Below are 21,390 nucleotides of genomic sequence, written 5' to 3'. Positions count from 1 at the left end.
TTTCACCCTAGAACAAATGAAATCCATACAAGCAGGAATATATTCTCTCCCACAAAGGCCAGGGAGTGCATCAGCTACTAATTTCTTTTTTGCACGGTCTTTCCCAATAATTGCTATAGATTTTCTTCTGTTCCTTTCCTACGAATCTTTTGGGAGACTTATGTGGAGGTGGGAACATTCTAATCCACACTCTTCTCAGTCTGTATTTAGATCAATATAAGAATGAATAGGAAGGGAGAAGCCATGCTGAGTAAGCTGATCACTTCTGTGATCAGTCACACTTTTTTGTAACTTTCCTTATCAGAAAAAAAATCTCCCTTAAGATTAGCCTATTTCTATCAATATTCTATTTATATTATGCTTCATAGAACCAATGAGTATTTCTTCTCTTTTCATATTTCCTCTCTAAAGCATAATTTTTTATACAAAATCTGGACTGTCCGAGTGTAGACAGCAGTAATAACACCTCGTTCCATTTGTAAAAATATTTCCTGTGAGGAAACAGTGGTTCAACCAGCCTACAGTGACAGAAAAATGGTCAGACAAAAACCACATAAAAGTTTTGTTCTCTGGAGTTAATTTCTGCTGGTTAGATACTATTAAAAATCACTCTGCTTTGAGTTAAAGAAATTAAGCTTAGGGGATGTTTATTCATAATTTAAGTTAGTTAATAATAGAAAAGTAATATGGAGAGAAATCCACTTCCATTAAAGTAATGAAAATTGTGATTATAAGCCCATAGTTCATGCTAGTAAGAAACTAGAGCTTTTAAGGCCAGATCTTGCACTTTCAAGTATTTTTGTTTCAAGAAGAAATGCAGACATGTAAATGTCATTCAAGATGTCAGATAATTAAAATGCCATTTAAAAGATCCTGGCAAAATCTGTCTTAGTGCTACTTACAAGACTGGGTATGAAGCTAAATAATAACCCCTGTGATAAAATAAGTCCTATAGAAGCTCTCACAGAATTTCTGATACTTGCTTGTATCACTTTTCTGCTATTTGATGTGCTATCGGTATCTTTTATTTTTTCTTCTATTTTTAAAATTAATTTAGTATAATAAATGTTATTTTGCCTTTTCTCCTGATTAAATGAAATGTTTTACAAAATAGCGTTTTAAAGGCCATTACTTTCACATTTGCTTCTGCTAGCTCATTCAACTATCATAAACAGCTAACACTGCATTTTAACACACAAAACAAAACAAATGCATTATTAAGGGAAAGTATTGGACAAGGGCACACATTAATTCATTTCAATTAATGAGCTCTATACTTTAATAGTTGATGTCTAGCATTCCTCCTTACATATTTCTAATTAATGCAGGTTCAACATAGCTGCAAATACTCAGTTAATAATTACTAAAAAGGGCTTTATCAATTCAAGAACCTTTTCTGAATACCAGTGAAACTTTAATATTTTAACAGATTTAAGGTAGAGATACAGATAGATTTCTTTTTAGTATAACCAGTGTATTATCCCATTCTCTGTGCAGACAAAACCAGGGAAAAGGTGAGAAAGCAAAGATATCCAGCTGTGCTTATCTGATGTCTAAATAATCTATCTAACTAATAGCTAACAATGAGATTTTTATCTGCAGTATTTCCCTTGACCATCCCCAATGACCAGAAATTATACATCATCCAGTTAATGGGCTACAAATAGTCACTTTAGTTACACAGGAAAATGCTTTTCTGGAAGAAAGTATGGAAATCAAAGAAGGCAAAGGTTCAAATACACTTTTAGCTGAAAGAACAAAGATATTTGGAGCAGGAGATTATAAAAATTAAATTTTCTAACTTTTTCTTTGCTTGAATTTTTTTTTCAAGTTCTCGATCAAGAGAGACTTTACATTTTGAGGATCAAAAATAGAAAAGCCTGTCTGAAAATACATTGTAAAGTAATTTAATACAGCAACATCAACGTAGAACTCCGTGCATCCACATTTTACACCAGATGTCCCTGTGGACCAACATGAAAACATAACCCATCCTACCCGTGTTCCACAGTAATCCTGCAGGGTCAGACAGTAGAGAAAATAGCCCACAAACTTCAAACAAAAAACTAAGGGATGACCAAGTAAAGAGAGTTAAAAGCAATATACAAAAATTTCAAGAGGTAGAGTAGTAGAATTGTGAAGTAAGAAAATATGCATATTTGTGGTAAGCCTGAAACTAGAAATCATTGGAAATTAAAGAGGAAAAGGGGCATCTTCTTTTATCAGAAACATATTTGTATTTTATGAATACGTAACATGTAATCAGTTTCAAAAGAAACAACACTAAAAATAAATGCCCAAAGAAATGAACTTCAACAGTTTGTTTTCTGAAGAATGGCACATCCTGAGACCACCACTGACAAGGAGTGGTGCTTGATTTAGACATTTGATGCTAACATGGAGGCAAACAGCTGCCTCAGAGTAGATTTTGCCCTGTGTGTTTACAGTGGTAAAAGTTTGGAGAAGACAATTGTTTACAGTAAATGCACTTCAGATTCCAACTGGAACCTCTTACTTGATCAGCTTCTCCCATCATCCTGTATCTGCAGGAAGCAGAAGCTCCTGCAGCCTGTTTTGTACAGTCCCTGGTGACTAAGGCAGCAAAGAGCAAGAGAAGGGGAAGAAAGGATTAAAAGATGAGGACAGTGGGGATGAGGAGGCTGTGGGCAAGATCTACAATTCATTATGGGGGAAAAAAGGGCTGTGCAAGAGGAAAAGGAGGCTCTTGTGATTTGTAACAGATAAAATGCTTCCTCTTTCTTCATTTTTAAAGAAAATACGTGAAAATATGGCTCTAAACCTGGTTTGGGTGTCCACAGTGTCTGAATTTGAAGCTGTCTTGCAAATAATAATGAATAAAATAGAGGAAACTAATAAAGACTGATAAAAGATGGGGAACAGCAACACCAAAAATGAAAATCCACGAGTGATTGCTCCTGCAGTAACATTGATTTCTCTAACAGTGATAACAGCTAAAAGGATAGAGAGTGCAATGTGTTGAGAAAGCAGGACTTCAGGCACTGAATTTATAAATACTGAATATAATGAAAGCCACTATTACATTTTCTAAAAATATTAACATCCATTGCTTGCAAGAAATCCATGAGGGAACCATACAGCATAAAAACTTAGAGTTTAGAATTTACTCTTGTGGTAGCATTTGTCAATCCTATAGATGCTATGGAGAAAAGAGCTAACATCATGATGCAATATGTGACTTTCCACATTCTGAGTTTCCAAAAAAGTTTACTTATGAGTATCTATTTCTACCTTCAAGTTTGCAGAATATCATTTTTCTGCCAACAACAGAAATCTTTCCTTGATATTTTCACAGAAACAATAATTTAATGAGCTTTTTTAAGGTTTTTTCTTAAAAAACAACAGGAAAATTAATGCTTTCCCTGGTTTTGCTTTTCTGTTTCAAGACTTTATTTCCTTTTCCACATTAATTGTTCCAAAGCAGATTTTCAGGATGCAAACACAAAACCCCCCTTTATATACATTTAAAACCTGATGTTTTTGCAACTGCTAAAAGGTTGCATAGTTGGGTTTGGGGGCTTGGGCATGGGGATTTTTGTTTGTTTCAGGGTTTTTTTAAAAAAGAAGTTGCATTTAAAAGCATTAAGTCCATTTTGGTGCTGTGCTGCATGCCTACATGTATTTATAGAAAAATCTAGTCCAATCCCCCTCTGCATTTAATATTATATCTCTTTGTTCATTTATAATGTACATAGAGGCATTTTTAACTCCAGAATGAAATAATCATTGCTGAACAACATAATCTAAATGTCTAAAGCATCTGTTGTGTTGTGTGCATCCATTATTGGTATTTTGATGAGGTGGTGTCTACAGCCTCACCATTTTAATGGGTAATGGGGTGAAAAGCTCAAAATATGCAATGGATGTGGAAGAAAAATGAGCATGCTGGACAGATATATACTGTGGAGCACCTTGTAGACTTTATTTCATTCATTTCTTTGTTTCATACTAGTGTAAATTAGGTGTGATTTGACTCAGAAAATTGACAGTATGGGTGCTCATATGAATTAAAAATAATTTTTTTTAAAGTGTTCCTCCCCATCTGCTACTCATTTTAAGGTAACAGGAAATGTTTTCAGTTCAAAGAAGTCAGTTGGAGTTCTGTACTATTTATGATATGTTTTCCATTCTTAGTGTGATGCAATGCATTTCTATTGGATTTCATACTTCAAGGTTTTGGAATGTTGTTGCTGTATATGTTAAAAGTTCCCTGTCCTTTTACTTCATGTTAACTCAGATTCCATTTCCTCTTCAAATAATACAGTAAAAGAATGCCTAGAAGTCACTTACTAAAATATATGTACATTCTAACCTGTTAAAAGTACATAAAGTTCATCGTTTGAGGTACCTTAGAGAAGACAAATAACCAAATAGGGTTTTTTTTCTTTTACCTTATCTTAAAAAATAATTAACTTAAAAATAAATTTTCCACACCTTTCACAATTCTGACCTATTTTTACTCTCACAACCAGACTATAATTCTGTTGAAATATTAAAAAACTTATAGATCCTAATAGAAAAATATACAAGATTACTGTAACTTTAAAAGAACTTGGCAAAATCACTTACAATTCAGAACAATTTCCCCACATGTATCTTATTAATGTCATTAGCAACACTGATGGTGCATGAAGTTATATACACATTTTAGAATTATATCAAATCCCGAGAGTGAAACTTTTTCTTGTGCTCTACTTACAACATAGGGAAAAAAAGAAAATCAAAGTACAAAACTGGCTTACTTCAAGTATGATCAGCACGTAGACACCTACTAAGATGATGGATGCAACTGTTACTTGTGCCTCTATATTTGCATGAAGGTACTGATGCTTCATGGAGAGAGGAACACTTCCAGGCTCCTGCAGGAAAGCTTGAATGTTTATGAAGATAGTGCCTCTGGTGAAAGAAAAAGAAGTTTTGTTTATTCCTGGGATGAAATACCTTTTGTTTTATTTGTGCATTAGTTTTATATCAAGTACTTATCAATATATGTGTTATATCTTTAAAAAAGCAAGCAAGTCCTCAAACATTCTCAAACAAACTGGATCCCTCTAAAAAGTATTGTTTAGAAATTAAGTCAAGTACAAAACAGTCTTGTAAATCCTTTTAAAGAACAAGAGTCATCCTTTGCTGCCCCTCTGAAACATGCAGTGATAATTACATTTAAAACATTATCTTAGTCAAGTCTATGGAAACTACTCCTTCAATGCGTCATTTTTCAGTCTCTTAGCCAACCTGTTTGGTATCTGAAAGGTTCTAGTTGTGATGATCTGCTGATTTCTTCTTGAACTTAAGGGTAGAGACCAGTTGTATACCACCTGCAAGAGAGTCACATTTAGCAATATTAGCAGAAGTCAGTGATAGTGATATGCCCTGATACAGGGTTTTATGCCTCTTTTTCTCTCTTCTGTCCATTTTGGAGGTTTTTGGTGGATCAGGCATAAAATCAGCCTAAATTAATTCCCCCTGATTAGGTTTGTCATGGGTGCTCAGGTTTAAGCAAACTAACTTATCCTCATGCCTTCGCTCAATCAATGAAGTGAGAGACACATCCAGTAGGTCCTCTGGAGGGAGGATGCCAAAACACACTTTGTGTTGACTATAAAGAGCAAAATTTTAATACAGGAAGCCAAAGGAAGCCTTATAAAGGTAAAAGAAAATGCCACTTTAATTACAGTAAGTTTTCTAATGCTGAAATTGAAACACTTCTCAGCAACAAAAAGCATGACCACTTAATCCAGACAGTGGTGATGGAAATAAGTGATAAAACACACCTCAGAAAAAGTGAAAGAGAATTTAAAGACCATCACCTGCTGCTGGCGCCTACTCCTTGATCCTGTGTTTTCATTCTGGCTGATTTGTACAACAATGTATTCCTCTTTTTGCTCATCAACTGCTTGTGCCCCAAATGGGCCTCCTATGTCTAACTTCAACAGAGCAGAATCATGAAAGTCAGTCAGATTCATAGCTGTTAAGATAGTTGTTAAGGTGTAAATTTCCAGTAAAAATGAGTATAGGCTGTACAAATTTCAGAAAAACAAAGTAGTCAATTTATATTAAAAAATACATTCTTCAGCTAAAATGCCTCTTTTTGAATTTTGAAAAGAACAAAAGAACAAAAGAGATGTCTACTTCCTCACCAAGTAGTACTGTTTTGACCAAGTTTCCTAATTTAAAAAAAGTTACAATTTCAGAAAAAATATATCTTTCCTAGTGACTTTTGGGATTACCAGTGCTTTCACCTGATGTATCAAAATAGCATACAGAAATACGCAGAGAGACAGAGAAGTCAGGCCTTTTAAGTGCTTGTACTAGATGAAAGGCTACACCACTAGCTCAGCAGTTTAAACATCACAGAACTTGTACTGGTGAAAACAACATAGAAACTCCAGAGGAGTTTTGCCAGAGGATTTGCTTTTTGGTCAAAGTTTTGGTCACCATGTTACAAATATCCAGAAGATATCTCAGCTGAAGTACTCATAGACTCTATCACTTTCAGCTCCCTCATCTACTTCTTTTTTTGTGAGATATCTCACATGAGGTGTGGTCAAACTACACTCCTGGTATAATATCATTGAAAAATCAGCCAACCACGATCCACAAATTCATTGGAAGTCTGGTTCTGTTCATCCCAATACATCTAGAGCTTTTTAAACCTAGTGTTGTAATAGCTCACTTCTGGCATGGTTGAAAAAAGAAGCACCCATGTAGGTTGGTAGGTAGGGGAGGGAGGGAAGGAGGATAATCCAAGCTTGTAAACCCTTCACAGTTCATTTGTTACTATAATAGAGCAGTACGCTTATTGTTTTGCTCCTGTCTGTGACAGACAGAAAGCTAAGGCATCACTAACAAAACAAAAATGCAAACAAACAAAAATAACTCCTTAGTTTTGCACATACATGTTCCATTGAAAACCGGAGACTTAATCACATGCTTGAATATCTTAATGGTTTTAACATACAATAATTTATTGAGTATACTAAAAAGAGTGAATATGTTACAAAAAAATAAAGTGTACCAGATCATATACCCACCAAAATAATTTTCCCGAAAAGATGCTTTGTAGCCTACAAAACTCAGAGACTAACAGGAAAAGAAAAAACACAGGGTAGTTAGATGGGACTCAGGGCAGTGCTGTACTCTGCCCTGCTTCCAGTGACTCCCAGTAAGACCTTCCATGTTAAGTCAGTGTCTAGTGAGGAAAGATTATGAGGTGCTTCTGGATCTAGAAAAGAGTAATCTCCCACAGTAACCAAAAAAAATACCCTTGCAGATCTAGTGCCAGGTGGGCAGCCAATGCATTCAAAGTAATATAAATGTCACCCTGCTTAGCAAGGCAAGCAGAGCAAACACCACCAGTGACACTCACATGCCGGTTCATTAAAAAATTAGACTCCCAAGCACCTGTTTGCTTAAAGGACTCACATAGGAAAGGATAAAAAGATAATCTCACACGTAGCAAATCAGGAGACAAGTCCAGTTAGGGGAATTTACACAAACACAAACAGAAATGACATATTTACACAAACATAAACAGAAATGACAACAGTTCTCTTCTGTTTCTGAAAGTTTTAAATGTGATTTGGCAACACAGTTTTTCTGTGTCACTAACTGATACATAATAGGAGTCTCAACAGGAACTATATCTATACCTTTAACTAGAGACATTAATTAAACCTTCTAAAAGGTCTGCTGACCTGAAGTCATTAACCCAATGGTTTGGGACAACTTTGGACAGTCTGTTTTTCACTAGGAATGTAGACACTTATGTCTTGAAAAGCTTCAAGTGAATATAATTATGGCAGCTTCCTTTTAAGCAGCACATTTAAAATAAATCCTGTAATTATCTAGATGACACTAGAAATGATGTCTAAAAATTAAACCTTGTTTTCAAGAAGAGTGGCTTTCTTCTTTTCCTCTACAGATAAGGATACTTTTTCCATTCCATTCTGTGCACTTATAAAACCATCATAAAGAGCCATGGGAAAAAAAAAAAATGGTTCTCCTTTGATTGCAAGTGCAACAGAACATCATTCACCAGTCTGCACTGAGGCTCTCAAATCCCATCAGTTATCTTTTTCCAAACAATATTTAGGGACTCTGCCATAATTCCATTGTTAGACTGCAGCAGATCGCAGCCTTTATGAAAGGTGGAATCAAAATAAACCAGACAAAAACTTCAGACATGCCTATATGAAAAAATATGATTTTTTTTTTTTTTTATCAAGCTGCTCTTCATAATATTTTTGTTCAGACTTACTTTGGTTTTATGTTTTCCTTATATTGCCAGAATGTGATTTCCCCTAAATTTTAATCATTCAGGTATGAACTTTTGGGAAAACTATCTTTTTACTTCTAATATTCCCTTTTATTCTGCAATTTAATCATGCTTTTCCTTTTCAGAACTTTTTTTTTTTTGTAGTGTGTCCTCCAGTGTGCCCCTTTAAAGCATAAAAATCTCCCTGATGAGATTTACAGCCAGAGCTGATAGTTTTATTTCACTTCAGCTAAACTGCTTCATTTTGATGTAGTTCTATTCTTGAAATTACATTACTGCTGTGAATTAGCCCGTCAAGGGATTTGGGTTTGTGTTTACTTTGTGAAGCATTACACTGTGGCTGTCTGTATTTACATCTGGCACAAGAGCAGGTCTGCTGCTCACAGCTGAACCAAGAGCTGTGTTTCTTGATCCTGGTTTTCTGAAGAGCTGCTCCTAGAGGTTTTGAAGAGTGTGTGAGAGTCACCTCATGTTACTTTATTTTTATGTGGCTTATGTATAAAACATGATGGAATGGGATGCAGTGGCTAAACATTTAAACTGGTATTCATTCACCACAGTTTATGCTTCTGTACTTTGGACATCTGCATCTGACAGTTGCTTCCTTAAAAACAGTGCTTTTAAGACAGTGCTTTTAAGATGGAATTCATTGCTTCATTTTGGACCACTACATGAAGATGAGAAGAATTGTTCATGAGGAACATCCATTCTCTCTATTAACTATAAAGAGAGCCTAGGATGACCAACTCAGGAGTAGCTGAGCCACTCCCCGCAATACTGAGTCCTGCTCTACCCTCCATCACGCAATTATGTCAATATGTACAGAGGCAGCCAAAAAGTCGTGTTTGACAGAGATTCTCTGTTGTATTTGCACACAGATGGCTGACTTTATGCTTTCTTTAACATCTATTTGTATATCCTATTCTGTATACTGTAAAATGGACCTTGAGGATGCTGTGTCTATGGATTATTTTTCACCAAGTTTCTGAGGTAGTTACACACTATTCATCCTGATTTATGACCAGGTAACTTATGCTACTTTCTTGTGGGAAACACAAAAGGTGGAAAGGCTCTTAGGGGTGAGAAAAAAGCAGGTTTCAGAAATAAAGCAAAAGAATTTAGGAATCAGCTTTGGCTGCAAAAATTTGAAGATAGAAGATACAGTTATATAGCAAGCAAGGACATTAAAACAATGGTTAGAGTTTTTAGGTTTAGCTGAGATAGGTCTTGAAGTTGTAGAAAATATGCTGAGCAAGATAGATAAGTTTAAGCTTAATAATGGAATATTATGCATTATTATATAAGGCATAACAAGCAAGTATTGTGTGCAACAGATGTATGTGCACTATTGAAGATTGGTTAGAACAGTTGTGTGTAAACTTTAGAAGTATGCTATTGGCTAAAAAGCCTTTAAGAATGCTCTGTAACAGGGAAATCTTTGGCTCCCTGTGACGACATGAACTTTGTACCATCTCTTGGGTCTCAACTCTGTACATTAGACTGATAACAGAATAAAATAACAAAAAGGCTCCTGGAATGTCTGCCTGGGCTCCCCGTCCCATTTGTTCTCCAAAAATGCTGACAGTTTCTACAGGATATTAACATTTTAAAGAAGGCATTTTCCCTGAGTCTTAGCATCCATTTTTGCATGTTGTCCTTAACTGGTGTTATTGCTGCATTAGTATTTTTGCTTTTCTTTTTTTTATTTCCTATCTCTGTTTGTAGCTGATGAGATTGTTTCTACATCACCCCTTCACAATATAACAAGTTCAACCACACACTTCTCTGTCCCTATTGGTTTCTGCATCTATAACCTTTTTATTTTCCCCCTTTTTTGAGTGGCAGTAATCAAGTTCCATTATCGTCTACAGTGGATCCATCCTTTCTGTCTGCTCCATCAGTTTGAGAATTTCTGTAACAAACTCATTTCTACAGCATTTTATCAATTGTGCCTCGAGATTCTGCTTCTTGGCTGCCTCTGCACATGGTCCTGGTCTTCATCCATCTATTTAACAGCTTGAATATAGCTTGCAGGCCTAAATGCTTAGTACATTTCCAACAACATTGAAAGCAGAAATGATTTTTAAATGCTTTCTGCAAGGAAAAATTATGGAGGAGAGTCTGGCAGTAGAGAACTAGAGTTATAAAATAAAAAAATATTCAAAGGGGGAAAAGAATTAAAGGCATTAGAGAGGTTTTGTAATTCATTACATTAATTTATGCTCCCTGGAGAAGAACCTTCAAGGAAGCTGAAAATTCTGTTAAAATCTGACTGTATTCTTGCCTCACAGTCTTTCTATCTATATATACCTCTTGTTCAGGGAGTGGGAAATGTTGTTTTCCATGTCACTAATGGTCATGGCATGATTGCAAGTTTTTCTAGTGACCTTTCCTTGCTCCATGATTACCAGTTGCACCAATAATGCAAATTCATGCAGAAATCATTCAAACTCATACAACTTTAGCAAGGAATTTGATAATAAGGAGGTCTATGTCTGCTTGTTCTAGAGACTCCTCATCCATTTGTTCTAAGTAGTTCCACTGAATCCAAAGAAATGAGAAATCTAGCCTATGATATAAAATTCAACATATTTTTACTATTGAGATACATCTGCTTTCTGAATTTGAGACCTTAATCCTGGACTGGAAGTGACGAAATCTGTCATGGAGAGGATGGAGGTACATCCATAAAAATGGCCCCTGTCTAGTCAATTTGATATCTCTGGTTTTGTCTGATTTCGAGTAAGCAGGTACCCATTCATGTGTGACTTCAGGTTATGTATTTTTATTGAGTTTTATTTAGAATATAAAGAGCAAGTGAGTAAGAAACTCTTCACACTGGGTGCTGTGCAAATATTTAATTTTCCAAATGTCATCCCTTGCTCCAAAAGTTTTACTGGGGAGATGTCAAAGGCTTAAACAATCAGACAATCAGATCAGGACCGAAATATTTACAAAAATGCAAGATCCTTGGCCAGACTCAGGAAGAATTCACAGCCCACTCCCCAGGTAATTTCTGATAATCAATCCAAAAAAGGAAAATTAAACTTCTTTGCCCACACTGATCTAATCTTCCCTCACCTGTACTATGGATGGGCACAAGTACAGATGTTGAGAGGGAAACAAAGGTTGTTGTTACTGAAGCAGCTGTCAGGGACAGAGTAAAGATGGAAACTTAGAGTTCAGCAAGGTAAGGTAGGTGTGAGATCTACTGCACAGAAATGGGCTGAAGATTTAACTTTTCTTTTGTAAAAAGAAAATATTTCTACTATTGAGAAATGTAGAAATAGCAAAAATTGCATGAGGTATAGTGAAAGAAAGAAGGCACTGTATCAGAGACAGACGCTTCTTTAAATGACAGTGAAATAGCATACAGTTTGATTGCATAATTCCTTAAAAGCATCCATGAATTCCCATTACTTTTTAACTTCACAAAGACTAATTCAAGTCAAAAAGCTAATGTCTAGTTCTGCTCCAGTTGTCTGTTCCCCATTGCTGGACAAAAGTTTAAAATTTGCTTAGATCAGGGCAGTAGTTATTAGAAACAAATGAATGAACATGAAGTATATTTAGCACTTCAGAAGATTTTTCAAGTCTGAAAATGTATGTCAGTTGTGGAGAAGAACAAGAATATTTCTCATTCACTCTTTGATCACCCAGTTAATGGAGAGACATTTCCTGAAGGTCTGAATGGCCAAAGAGCTAAGAGAAAATAAGAATGTCCATGTCTTAGAATAGGTACATGTAATTAAACAAAGAAATTCTGGAATTTATTCAGGCTCTGTATCTCTTCCTCTATCATCTTAATTACTACTAATGCTCTACCCTTAACATACAGCCTTTGAAGAAAAGATCTGAAAATGCTTCACACATTTTACATCATTAGGAATATTGACTCTTGCTTCTGGCAGACAGGCTCCTCTAGTCAAGCTTCAGTATAAACTTACTTGTTTCTGGTATTATAGAACTGAGTGTTAGAATTTAAAAACCAATAAATCCCAAGTGTTGACAAAGAGACATTACCAATATTTTGAAAAACTATACTAAAATCACTGAATTTATGTCTGGTGCCTATAGGGAAATCAGTATTTAAAAAAAAAAAAAAAAAAAAAAAAAACCAGCCACACACAAAATTACAGACTCAGCAATCTTCTGTTAATTCACAGGAGGCAAGATGTGTTTCCAGAATCTGCAGCCAGCACACCTCAGTGCTACATGCCAGGTTTGTACCATGGGGATGGCCAAAGCAATGGGAGATACAAGTGAGCTAACAACAGAGAAGATAACAGGAAGTAAAACAGCTAGAGTAAAACCAAACAAAAAATAAAGGTACAGAAACACAGAGATCTCATCTGAAAAGCAGGTCACCCCCACACCAGCTGATGAAGGTCTCTCCCAGCACCAGAGAAGGAGAGTCCTGCCTCCGAGCAAACCTGAGATCTCATGGGCATGGCAGAAAAAACAAAAATATCTAGATGACACCAGGATGACAAAGGACATGAAGTCCAAAAATAATCACTTAATTTGTTTTTTTTAAATATTTCACACTTTGTTTTTGACTTTTCTAGTGTATGGAGATATACTGTATGCATGAGCACACATTCATAAGACATCAATGTGCTTGGGCAATTCTGGAAAGAAATAGAACTGAGAGGAAGGAGTTCAAAAAAATAAAAAAATATATAGTGGTTAGTACATATTCAACACTTCTTAATAGCTTTTGAAGCATAAGCAAGAGGTAAAGTGTGTTCATTTGCATAATTTGGCATCATATGAGCTAAGATACTTATTTTCCACCCAAAGTCTCATATGACAACCTCCAAGGGCTTTGTGACAAGGACTACTGCAGCACACCTGCAAACCTACCATTAAACCCTTACCATCATTCAGAGAGTAGCAGGTAGTGTCCAATGGGAGCACTGCAGTCTGTCAGCCAGCATAAATTGCATCTTCAACACTGCTGTCTGAATGGTTAACATTACCTACGTCTAGCCAAGAAGTGGAATACTTTCTTCACTATGAAACAAAGTGGAAGATAATCACATGAACTTACTGCTGGGCAAATGGAGACTGACAGCAACAGTAAGAGGACAGTCAGGATTGCTGGTGCCTTTTCCAAAACTCTTTTAGAAATGCAAACTTTCTCCTTGACACTTCTGCTTGAATTACTACATCACCTTGGAAAAGAAACATGGCTTTGCTGGACTGCTTGCCTCTCACTTTTCCCCAGCTCAGTGACATCAGACAGCAGATGGAAATCCAATTTTCAACACACATTAAACAAACTAAAAAGCATTAGCTTTGGGTTTGTCAAGTAAGAAATGAAATGTTGCATTCTGACTGTCTGACAGCTATTTGTCTCAAAGCATCCTGACATGATAGGTAAAATGTGAAATACAGGAACACCTGTTTGTACTCAAATCCCAGCCCCAACTGCAGTTCCCTGAAACAAACAAAGGGAATAATTGGTTGCAGAGTTAATGTGTACAATGCAACAGCTATGGTTCCAACCCAAATCTGGAAAGAGATGAAATCCTCAATTTATGCTATGACAGTTGACTAAAACTTGAACTTAAAGACTCACTTCCAATTCATCCTCCTTGGCAGATGAGGCTGTGACAGCCCTGGTGCTCTTTACCACCACCACCATAGGAGCTTTCAACAACAGTTTCAAGGAGGACAAAAAACACTGATGTGAACAGGATATTGATGGGAGTTTGCAGTTGAAGTTTTTATTGGTCCTACTAAAAGTCCATTTGCTTCCCTTCAAAAAGCAATCTCAACTTTTAATTATAAATTGCCCTAAAGCACTAACATTTTCTTCCTCATTTACCCTACTAATTAGTGCATTATATAGTGTCACTATTGGTGACAGTGAGAATGTTAATAATTAAATCTATTTTAAGTGGACTCTCCCTGTTCAAAGCTATGGAACTGATCAGTTATATAGAAGAACACTACATTTCAAAAATGAAAACCTACTGCACCTTTTCAAAACAAGGCACCTTGCAGGACCTTGTGAAATACTTCTATAGGTGAATCCTAACACTAGTGAAATAAGAGTCAAGCAGATTTCAGACCAGACTGATTAAGTGAGAAATATAGTGGGAACAAGAGATGTAATACAATTGCAAAAGTTTTTGTTTGTTTACTAACTGAATGTTCATTCCCTCAACGACTTTTCACATTCAGATCTGTATTCACGTATGATGAATACTTTTTATTTGGGGTTGTTCTATTCCTTGTTCTTCTAAACAGTTTCCGGGCCCCAGACAGGTGCCATTCAGTACAACTTGGAGAGCGAGCACAGCTGGGCCTGTGTCAAAGGACAAGTCTAAATGCAGCCAAGGCTCTGAGGACACCCAGTCCTCTCAGGGTATAAGACAGAAGACACCCCCCCTTTCAACCACTTTATCAATTAAACTTCAGAACAGGTTTTTTTATAATGAAAGAAGGATACAGAAGCTTTCCAGAGGTGATACAGCCAACATCTGCCAGGGCATACCTTGATCTGGATAAATGCCAAATAAAATCTAGGGTGAGGATAAAAAATAAACATTTATTAGTAACAGAAAAACTGAAAAAGACCTGCTAAACTCATCTCAAATACTTTAAAATTGCAAAATCAATTTCAAATTGCATTCAATTGTGAGATTGTTTCAGTATTTTCGGGTATATTTCCACCACAGTTGAAAAACATCTCTGGGATACTTAACAAGGGTAAGTAATATTCCTTCTGTTAATTTACAGCCAAAGTCACATATTTTATGCATTTTTTCAAAATGAATCTTAGGACTGAAGTTGTAATCCTCAGGATCTGTCTGGAAAGCAACACCCACACCTGAGGAAATGCAGAGTGTCATCTATTTTCTTCCTGTCACGGAAGCCCTGCTACCCAAAAAGGAGTTCCTCACAGCTGCTAAAAGAATAAACTCCAACTTTTTGAAATTTTTCTCTGCACTTTCAGTCTAAGATTTTGCTGATTTTGAAGATTTTGTTAAGGGAGGGCAGCACTTTGGCCACTCCAAGGAGATGCCAACCTCCCCATCACCTTCTGCCTTTTACATTGTGAAGCGCTGCCATTGCTGGGGCATCCTCCAGAATGCTCCCCAATGAGCATTCCTCAGGTGTCAGGATCAAAAGATGCATCCTAAATGCAACAAGCATCCATAAGGCACCTACAAGTTTGGGGTTAATCTGCCTTTAGCATTTTAAATTACCAACTCAACTGCTTACTCAACCACATTGTCCTTAGGGGCGACTAGTGCACCAAATAGGAGTCTCATTAGGCATGAAGCCCTGCACAGTATTGTCATTTTTTGCCTTGAGACATTTTCTGTGAGCTAAGAGAAAAGATCATTGCTCATTTTGAACTATTTCTAAGGAAATGGGGACAGGGGAAGACTACAAATTCAATACTTACAGAGCAGACAACTACAAAGATAAAAAGGCCTGAAACTTTCAGGAATTTTAGACAGCATCTGAAACACAAAGAAAGATGTATTTACTATCTGGCTAGTTTTAAAACAGCATTTTCTAGTCTCTTAACAGCTCTGACATTTTAGAAACATTATGTTAAGCATTTATGGGTGATAATATACCACATCAGGGTACAGACACCACAAAGCAAGGTCAGCAGGGGCTTGGGAAGCCTTGGTGACTGTAAGGGCTCCTGCACCAGGTCTGCTGCGAGATGGATCTCAATGCACAAGAAGGAGGATTTGCCCCTTGGAAAATCTAAGGGAAGGCTGCAGAATGAGCTGGATCCTGGAACCACTTGTCCACTGCTGCTGCTGGCCTCTGACAGACCCAGATCCCCCTTAGCTCATTCTTGTCTCTTCCAGAGAGGCAAAGGAGCATTGCCATCACAGGGAGGTGGCATGGCTGCGCTGAAACTACAGCATGTTGCAAAGACAGATGGTGTCATGAGTGACTTCCTCAAACCTGGACTTGTGGATACAAAAATGCTGCTAGCAAGGATTTTCTTGCTATTTTCTAAGTCTTTTCTCTCTCACAGAAGAGGTAGCAGAGTTATGTAAACAACCAAACACCTGCAGCCTTGAAAAGTCTTGTTTAGAGTACAGTAGGAAAATATTTTGACAATGGATGTTTTAGGATTTTAGCCAGTCATCCCAAGGGGTGGCTGATCCTTTGTCCAATTAGACCATGAAGAAAAAAGTCTATAAAAGAGTTTGTAAAATAATTAAATAAATAAATCTTGCTGCACAATTCCTGCCTGTTGGATCTTCTCTCCTCCTCCTCCTCTACGGCTGTGGGACACGGTGATATACCCTAGGGCCTAGGCCTGCGATAATATGGATTTATAATTCACACCCTGAAAAGTATTAGAAAAAGCAGTTTGAAGACAAGAACAAGCTTTAAGAATCTTCTGGGTTTAACAGTATCTTTTAAAACCAAATATACTTCATAAGCATAAATCTACTAACAAAACTAAGTATTTTTTCCATAGCACATCCATGCCTATTGAAGGAATGCCCTGTTCTGGAAATTAGATGTCATAAAATATTCTGAATTTTCCAAGCTTACTACTGAGTAGGTTAGGCAAGGATAACTCCAAATTAAAATGTGGATGTTGAAAATGCATGGTCTTGAGAAAGAAATCTTAAGATTTAGCATTTTTACCATTTTTTAATCTTACTCAAAAGACAACTCAACTAAAAATTTTCTGACTGCCCATCAATATGTTATACTGATGTCTTAATTTACAGAACCCTTTCTGTTGATTTGACCTCATTACATATTTTCATTTTGAAAGCATCAATATTCTCATTCAATTTTTTTCAAAAGTAAACATTCAAACATTGCTTTTCTGACAGAATGACAAATGCAAGGCTTGACTTAAACCTGATGACAAGCAAGAAGGAAAACATTTCAAGTTACCAGGATAATTAGTTGAAAAAGGAAGAGTGCAATAAAAAAGCTGCATTGACAGATGCTATAGGACAAAATATTAAAGCAGAATAGTCTGAAGAATGTCATAAATAATTTTTAATCACAGTGGAAATAAGTTCCTAAATCAATTCATTGACAGAAAGCAACATAAATGACTGGAGACCCATTTTTCAAAAACATTCTTTTCTGAAGTTTCCCCTCTCTTTAGAATTTTCCAAACAGAAGCTGATAAAAACCAGCAGCTAATAAAAATGTGTTGTCACAGAGAAACTGGTACAAAGGGGCTACAGTCCTCTATTAAATACAAGTGGCAACAACTTTACCCAAACTTTGCACAACATGGAAATATAGAGAAGGCAGAGGAAGAGGAGAAGGAAGACAGCTAGGTGGCTTCTTCTAGAAATTCCAAGTAGCCCTACTCTACTGAAAAGCAAGGTGGTAGAGAGAGGAAGAAGGTAATAAAGGCATGAAAAGAAAGGAATGATGACAAAAGCCATTATCAGCACTTCATCACTAAAAGCTTCTTTTGGTATTCTGTGATTTATGGAAAACACTTAGTGCCATCTTAGTCATACATCCTCTATCCTGCCTGTCTATTCTGCCCACCTCTACACTACAGTTTCATTCTGGAATTTTGAGAATTTATTATGTTATGAATTAATAAATCCTAATCCAGACTAGTTTAATTTTAACATACTTTATATTTTTTGTTTGCACTTTGGACCTACAATTTATAATAATAATAATTAAATTTATTATTTAAAAAAACCCTTGATGTTAAGACACAAGTGAAATTTAAAAAAAAACATAAATTAAGCATTTATAAATTAATAACCACTTGTTGTAAATAACAGAAACTCATCCAAAGGAGCTGGATGTGATTAAAACAAGGTTATACAAATGGTTTTAATAAATGTAGAATTTAGAAGGGTCTTTTCCTCCCATCTGTTTGTTTTCATTGGAATTTCATATTAGGGAAGCAGCACTTTTAACAGCTTACATTTGCGACATGATCAGCTTTTGATTCACCCGTGGTTTGCAATCTGTGTCTTCCTACAGTGCTAATCTGGCACAGCAATGCAAGTACAAGCCCTGTGCCAAATCCTGTGCTGATATATGCCTCCAGCACAATCCTATTTGACTTCAGTTGGAAATGCATGGAGTATAAAGCTAGAAAGGATTTTACCCCCTCTTCTAAGGCAAATGATTTTTAGTCTGATCTGTATGTGGTGTCAGGCAGTTTAGCTTCATTTGCTGTCTCAGCAGAGTTATGCTGATTTACAACAGCGAAGGAGCTGATCCCATATGCACAACCTGCACTATAGCACTCAAAATTTATCTCAAGGGAAGTTCTGCCAGAAAAACGTGCTCCTCCCCAGATTATAAACCTATGCTGTACTGGAAACAATGGATTTCACACTCCCAATAGACACCTTTGTTACATCAAATACCAGGGAAATCTACCACAAATGTGAAGAAAGACACCTGCCAAACTTCTTTGCATATGCTCACATTGCACTAATTGCAGTCATTGGAATTCTCCTGCTCCATTTATTCAGCAGCAGAGTGGGAGAGCACAATACCATATGCACAATGAGAGGAAAACAATTGTGAAGTGATGAGCTAAGACAGTATACAGATTGGGAAAAGATGCACTGACATCCCTCTGGAAAGACACTTTGGATCCACAAGGAGGTGTGGCCCTGCAGTGCTGGGCTCCGTGAAAACCCTGCAAAGCTATCTGCAGACACCAAACCAAACTAGAGAAAGTATTGAACCTCTGGAAGGGGCAGAGGGAATTAGTATCCAAGATTAAAGGTTTTGCTAGTTAAATCCCAAGCAAAAATATCCTGAGAAAATTTGAAGTTAAGCTCTTATCATATTGCTATCTTTTAATATATTAACAGATTCAATTTCCCCCATGCCTAAATGATGTAAAAGACTGCTTTGGGGTAAAGAGTGAAATATATTAATGTTGTCCAAGATAGAAAAATTCTCAGTTATATTTTGCTTTGTGTATATGTGAAAAGCTACTGTGATGACTACAGAAGAACTTTTACACACATTTTAATTAAAGTGAAGCAAGAAAACACTGAAGAAAAAAATGCTGTGGAATCAACCACGGGGCTTTTAAAAAATGGTTTCAAAGAAATGTTAAAAGCAATATAGAAGGTATTTATTTACAAATTTAGAATAAGTGCTATGATTGATTCTTGTTAGAACCAGGGGCTCTTGGTCATTATGTAATCAATTTCACACTATCAGTGGCAAGATACAGTCTAAATACAGAGTCTTATTTTATTAAGTTACACAAATAAAACATTTTCTAGACATCTATGCATAGAAACAAATACGTGCAGGAATTTGAAAAAGAAAAAAAAAATGTTTGAATTCAAACCTCATCTTTGATAAACTGAACTTGACATGAAGGTTGTCCAAGATTTCATATTTCTCAGAAGAAGCAGATCTGGGAAGACTTGTCATTTCACTTTCCAGTTGAAACCTTTGCTCAAATTCTGCAGAGCTGTTGTCCCATGAATCATCATCTGTGGTAAAATCTGGATTATGAAGGGCCATACACTGCAACCTGTCACACATTTTCAGTAAACATAATAAAACAGTGTTTTACTTCAACAGGTAGTAGATACAACTGACTTTACAGAACCTTAGGTTCACTCTGAGAGATTTTTATGGAAAATTTCATAGAAAGAGATTTATTCAGTACAGACTGAGTTCCCCTTGGTGACACAGCTGGGTAGACTGGGCAGCAAGAACAAAGACCCCATGACATTTAGGTGCACCTGAGAGAACCAGTTCTCTAATACAGCAGGCAGATGTACTTCAGGATTTGGTGTGTAAGCTCCATTATCAGGACCTTCCCTATAGTTCTGCTTTGTCTTTCAGTGTGCTTTGTGTAACAACACGTGGAGGAAATAAGAGCACACAACCTGCAGCTGTCTAAGCTTTGGGCTCTCTAATCACCCTGACCTCAGGCCTTACATCCTTCCCTTCCCTTTTTTCAGGCCCTTCTCTGCTACCAAGGTCCTCCAGAGTAATTCTCTGCTTATAGCCCCTGCTATTCACTTTATTTCCCAGCAGGTTTGGCGTTAGGATATAAGAAAGAACCACATGCAATTAAATAGAAAAGAGCTTAGGAAAAAAATATTTTGAGAAAAATGAAAGTAACTCACCCATTTTCCTCTGAGGAAACCTTCAGTAGTGGTGTCTTCTCTGTAAAACCAGTGTTTTTTGACCTCAAGCTGAATAATTTTGAAAAATTGAAGTGATATCTTTGGAGGGAGAAAAAAACCAGAATAGTAAGTATGCAGTAAAATTATTCCCTACAGATCTACAGAATATTTTGCTACAAGTCCATCTAATTAGTTAAATATTCTTTAAGAATGGTATTCACCTAAATTAGGGTTTTCATTACATTTGAACTAGACATGGTAGTTACTTTCTTATACTCACGGGGGACTCATTTATATAGGTTTACACTAGGATACTTCATAAAATATGAGAAAATAGAAGAACTTATTTCCCATGTTATTTGAGACATGGATCACAGTCTACAAATCTACTAATTCCTAAAGTAACCTTGATACTCTCTGTATTAGGGAAGAAAATCTGAATGCAAGTACTTCATTTCTGCAGCACAATCCCTTCCAAATGGTTTCTGTCAAGTCTTGGTCCTGGTGTTGCAGATAATTAAACAGAGCATAAGCAACTTCTTGCCATATTGCAGCTTAGCATTGTGAAGGAGCTTTTGCCAAAGTATAAATCCCCGAACTTAAGAAGCAGCTGAAGACAATCAGTCACAATCACAGAGGTCTGTCTTTGGGGCAGGCTTCTGGGAGAGACTAAATAATTGAGCCATTTTAGAACATCCTCCCATGACCAGGCTCTTTCAGAGACATTTACTGTCAAAATCAACATTATTCAGGTACACTCAGATTTATTCCATCCAAAACTGTAGTCTCCCACCACCAGAAAGTTTCAAAGAAATATGCTAGATATACAGTCAAAATGCAGGTCTCAATACACCCAGAGGAAACCTACTTAGAAGAAACCCAAAATTTCTTCTACTATTGCTGGACTGTGAGGAGCAAGAAACGATAAAATCATGGACTACTAAATAAATACGCAAAGGTGACTGGGTA

General features: G+C 36.5%; 1 protein-coding gene across 12 annotated transcripts in view; it reads right to left on the bottom strand.

Annotated features, from left to right (window-relative positions):
• OCA2 (OCA2 melanosomal transmembrane protein) overlaps positions 1-21,390 on the bottom strand; it is a 191,837-nt gene that overhangs the window by 121,431 nt on the left and 49,016 nt on the right. For all 12 annotated transcript variants that reach the window (XM_017728591.1, XM_017728595.1, XM_017728592.1 and 9 more), the window contains 7 exons: positions 20,422-20,520; positions 19,629-19,817; positions 15,741-15,798; positions 14,778-14,850; positions 5,850-6,007; positions 5,275-5,357; positions 4,782-4,935 (listed from right to left, as the gene is read on the bottom strand). In XM_017728591.1, coding sequence (XP_017584080.1) covers positions 4,782-4,935; positions 5,275-5,357; positions 5,850-6,007; positions 14,778-14,850; positions 15,741-15,798; positions 19,629-19,817; positions 20,422-20,520 — 814 coding nt within the window. The remainder of the gene's footprint in view (positions 1-4,781; positions 4,936-5,274; positions 5,358-5,849; positions 6,008-14,777; positions 14,851-15,740; positions 15,799-19,628; positions 19,818-20,421; positions 20,521-21,390) is intronic.

Source organism: Corvus brachyrhynchos, unplaced genomic scaffold (assembly GCF_000691975.1).
Source record: "Corvus brachyrhynchos isolate BGI_N302 unplaced genomic scaffold, ASM69197v1 scaffold92, whole genome shotgun sequence".
Classification (NCBI taxonomy): Eukaryota; Metazoa; Chordata; class Aves; order Passeriformes; family Corvidae; genus Corvus; species Corvus brachyrhynchos.
Note: the sequence above shows the minus strand (reverse complement) of the source record. Positions and strands in the feature narration are given on the sequence as shown.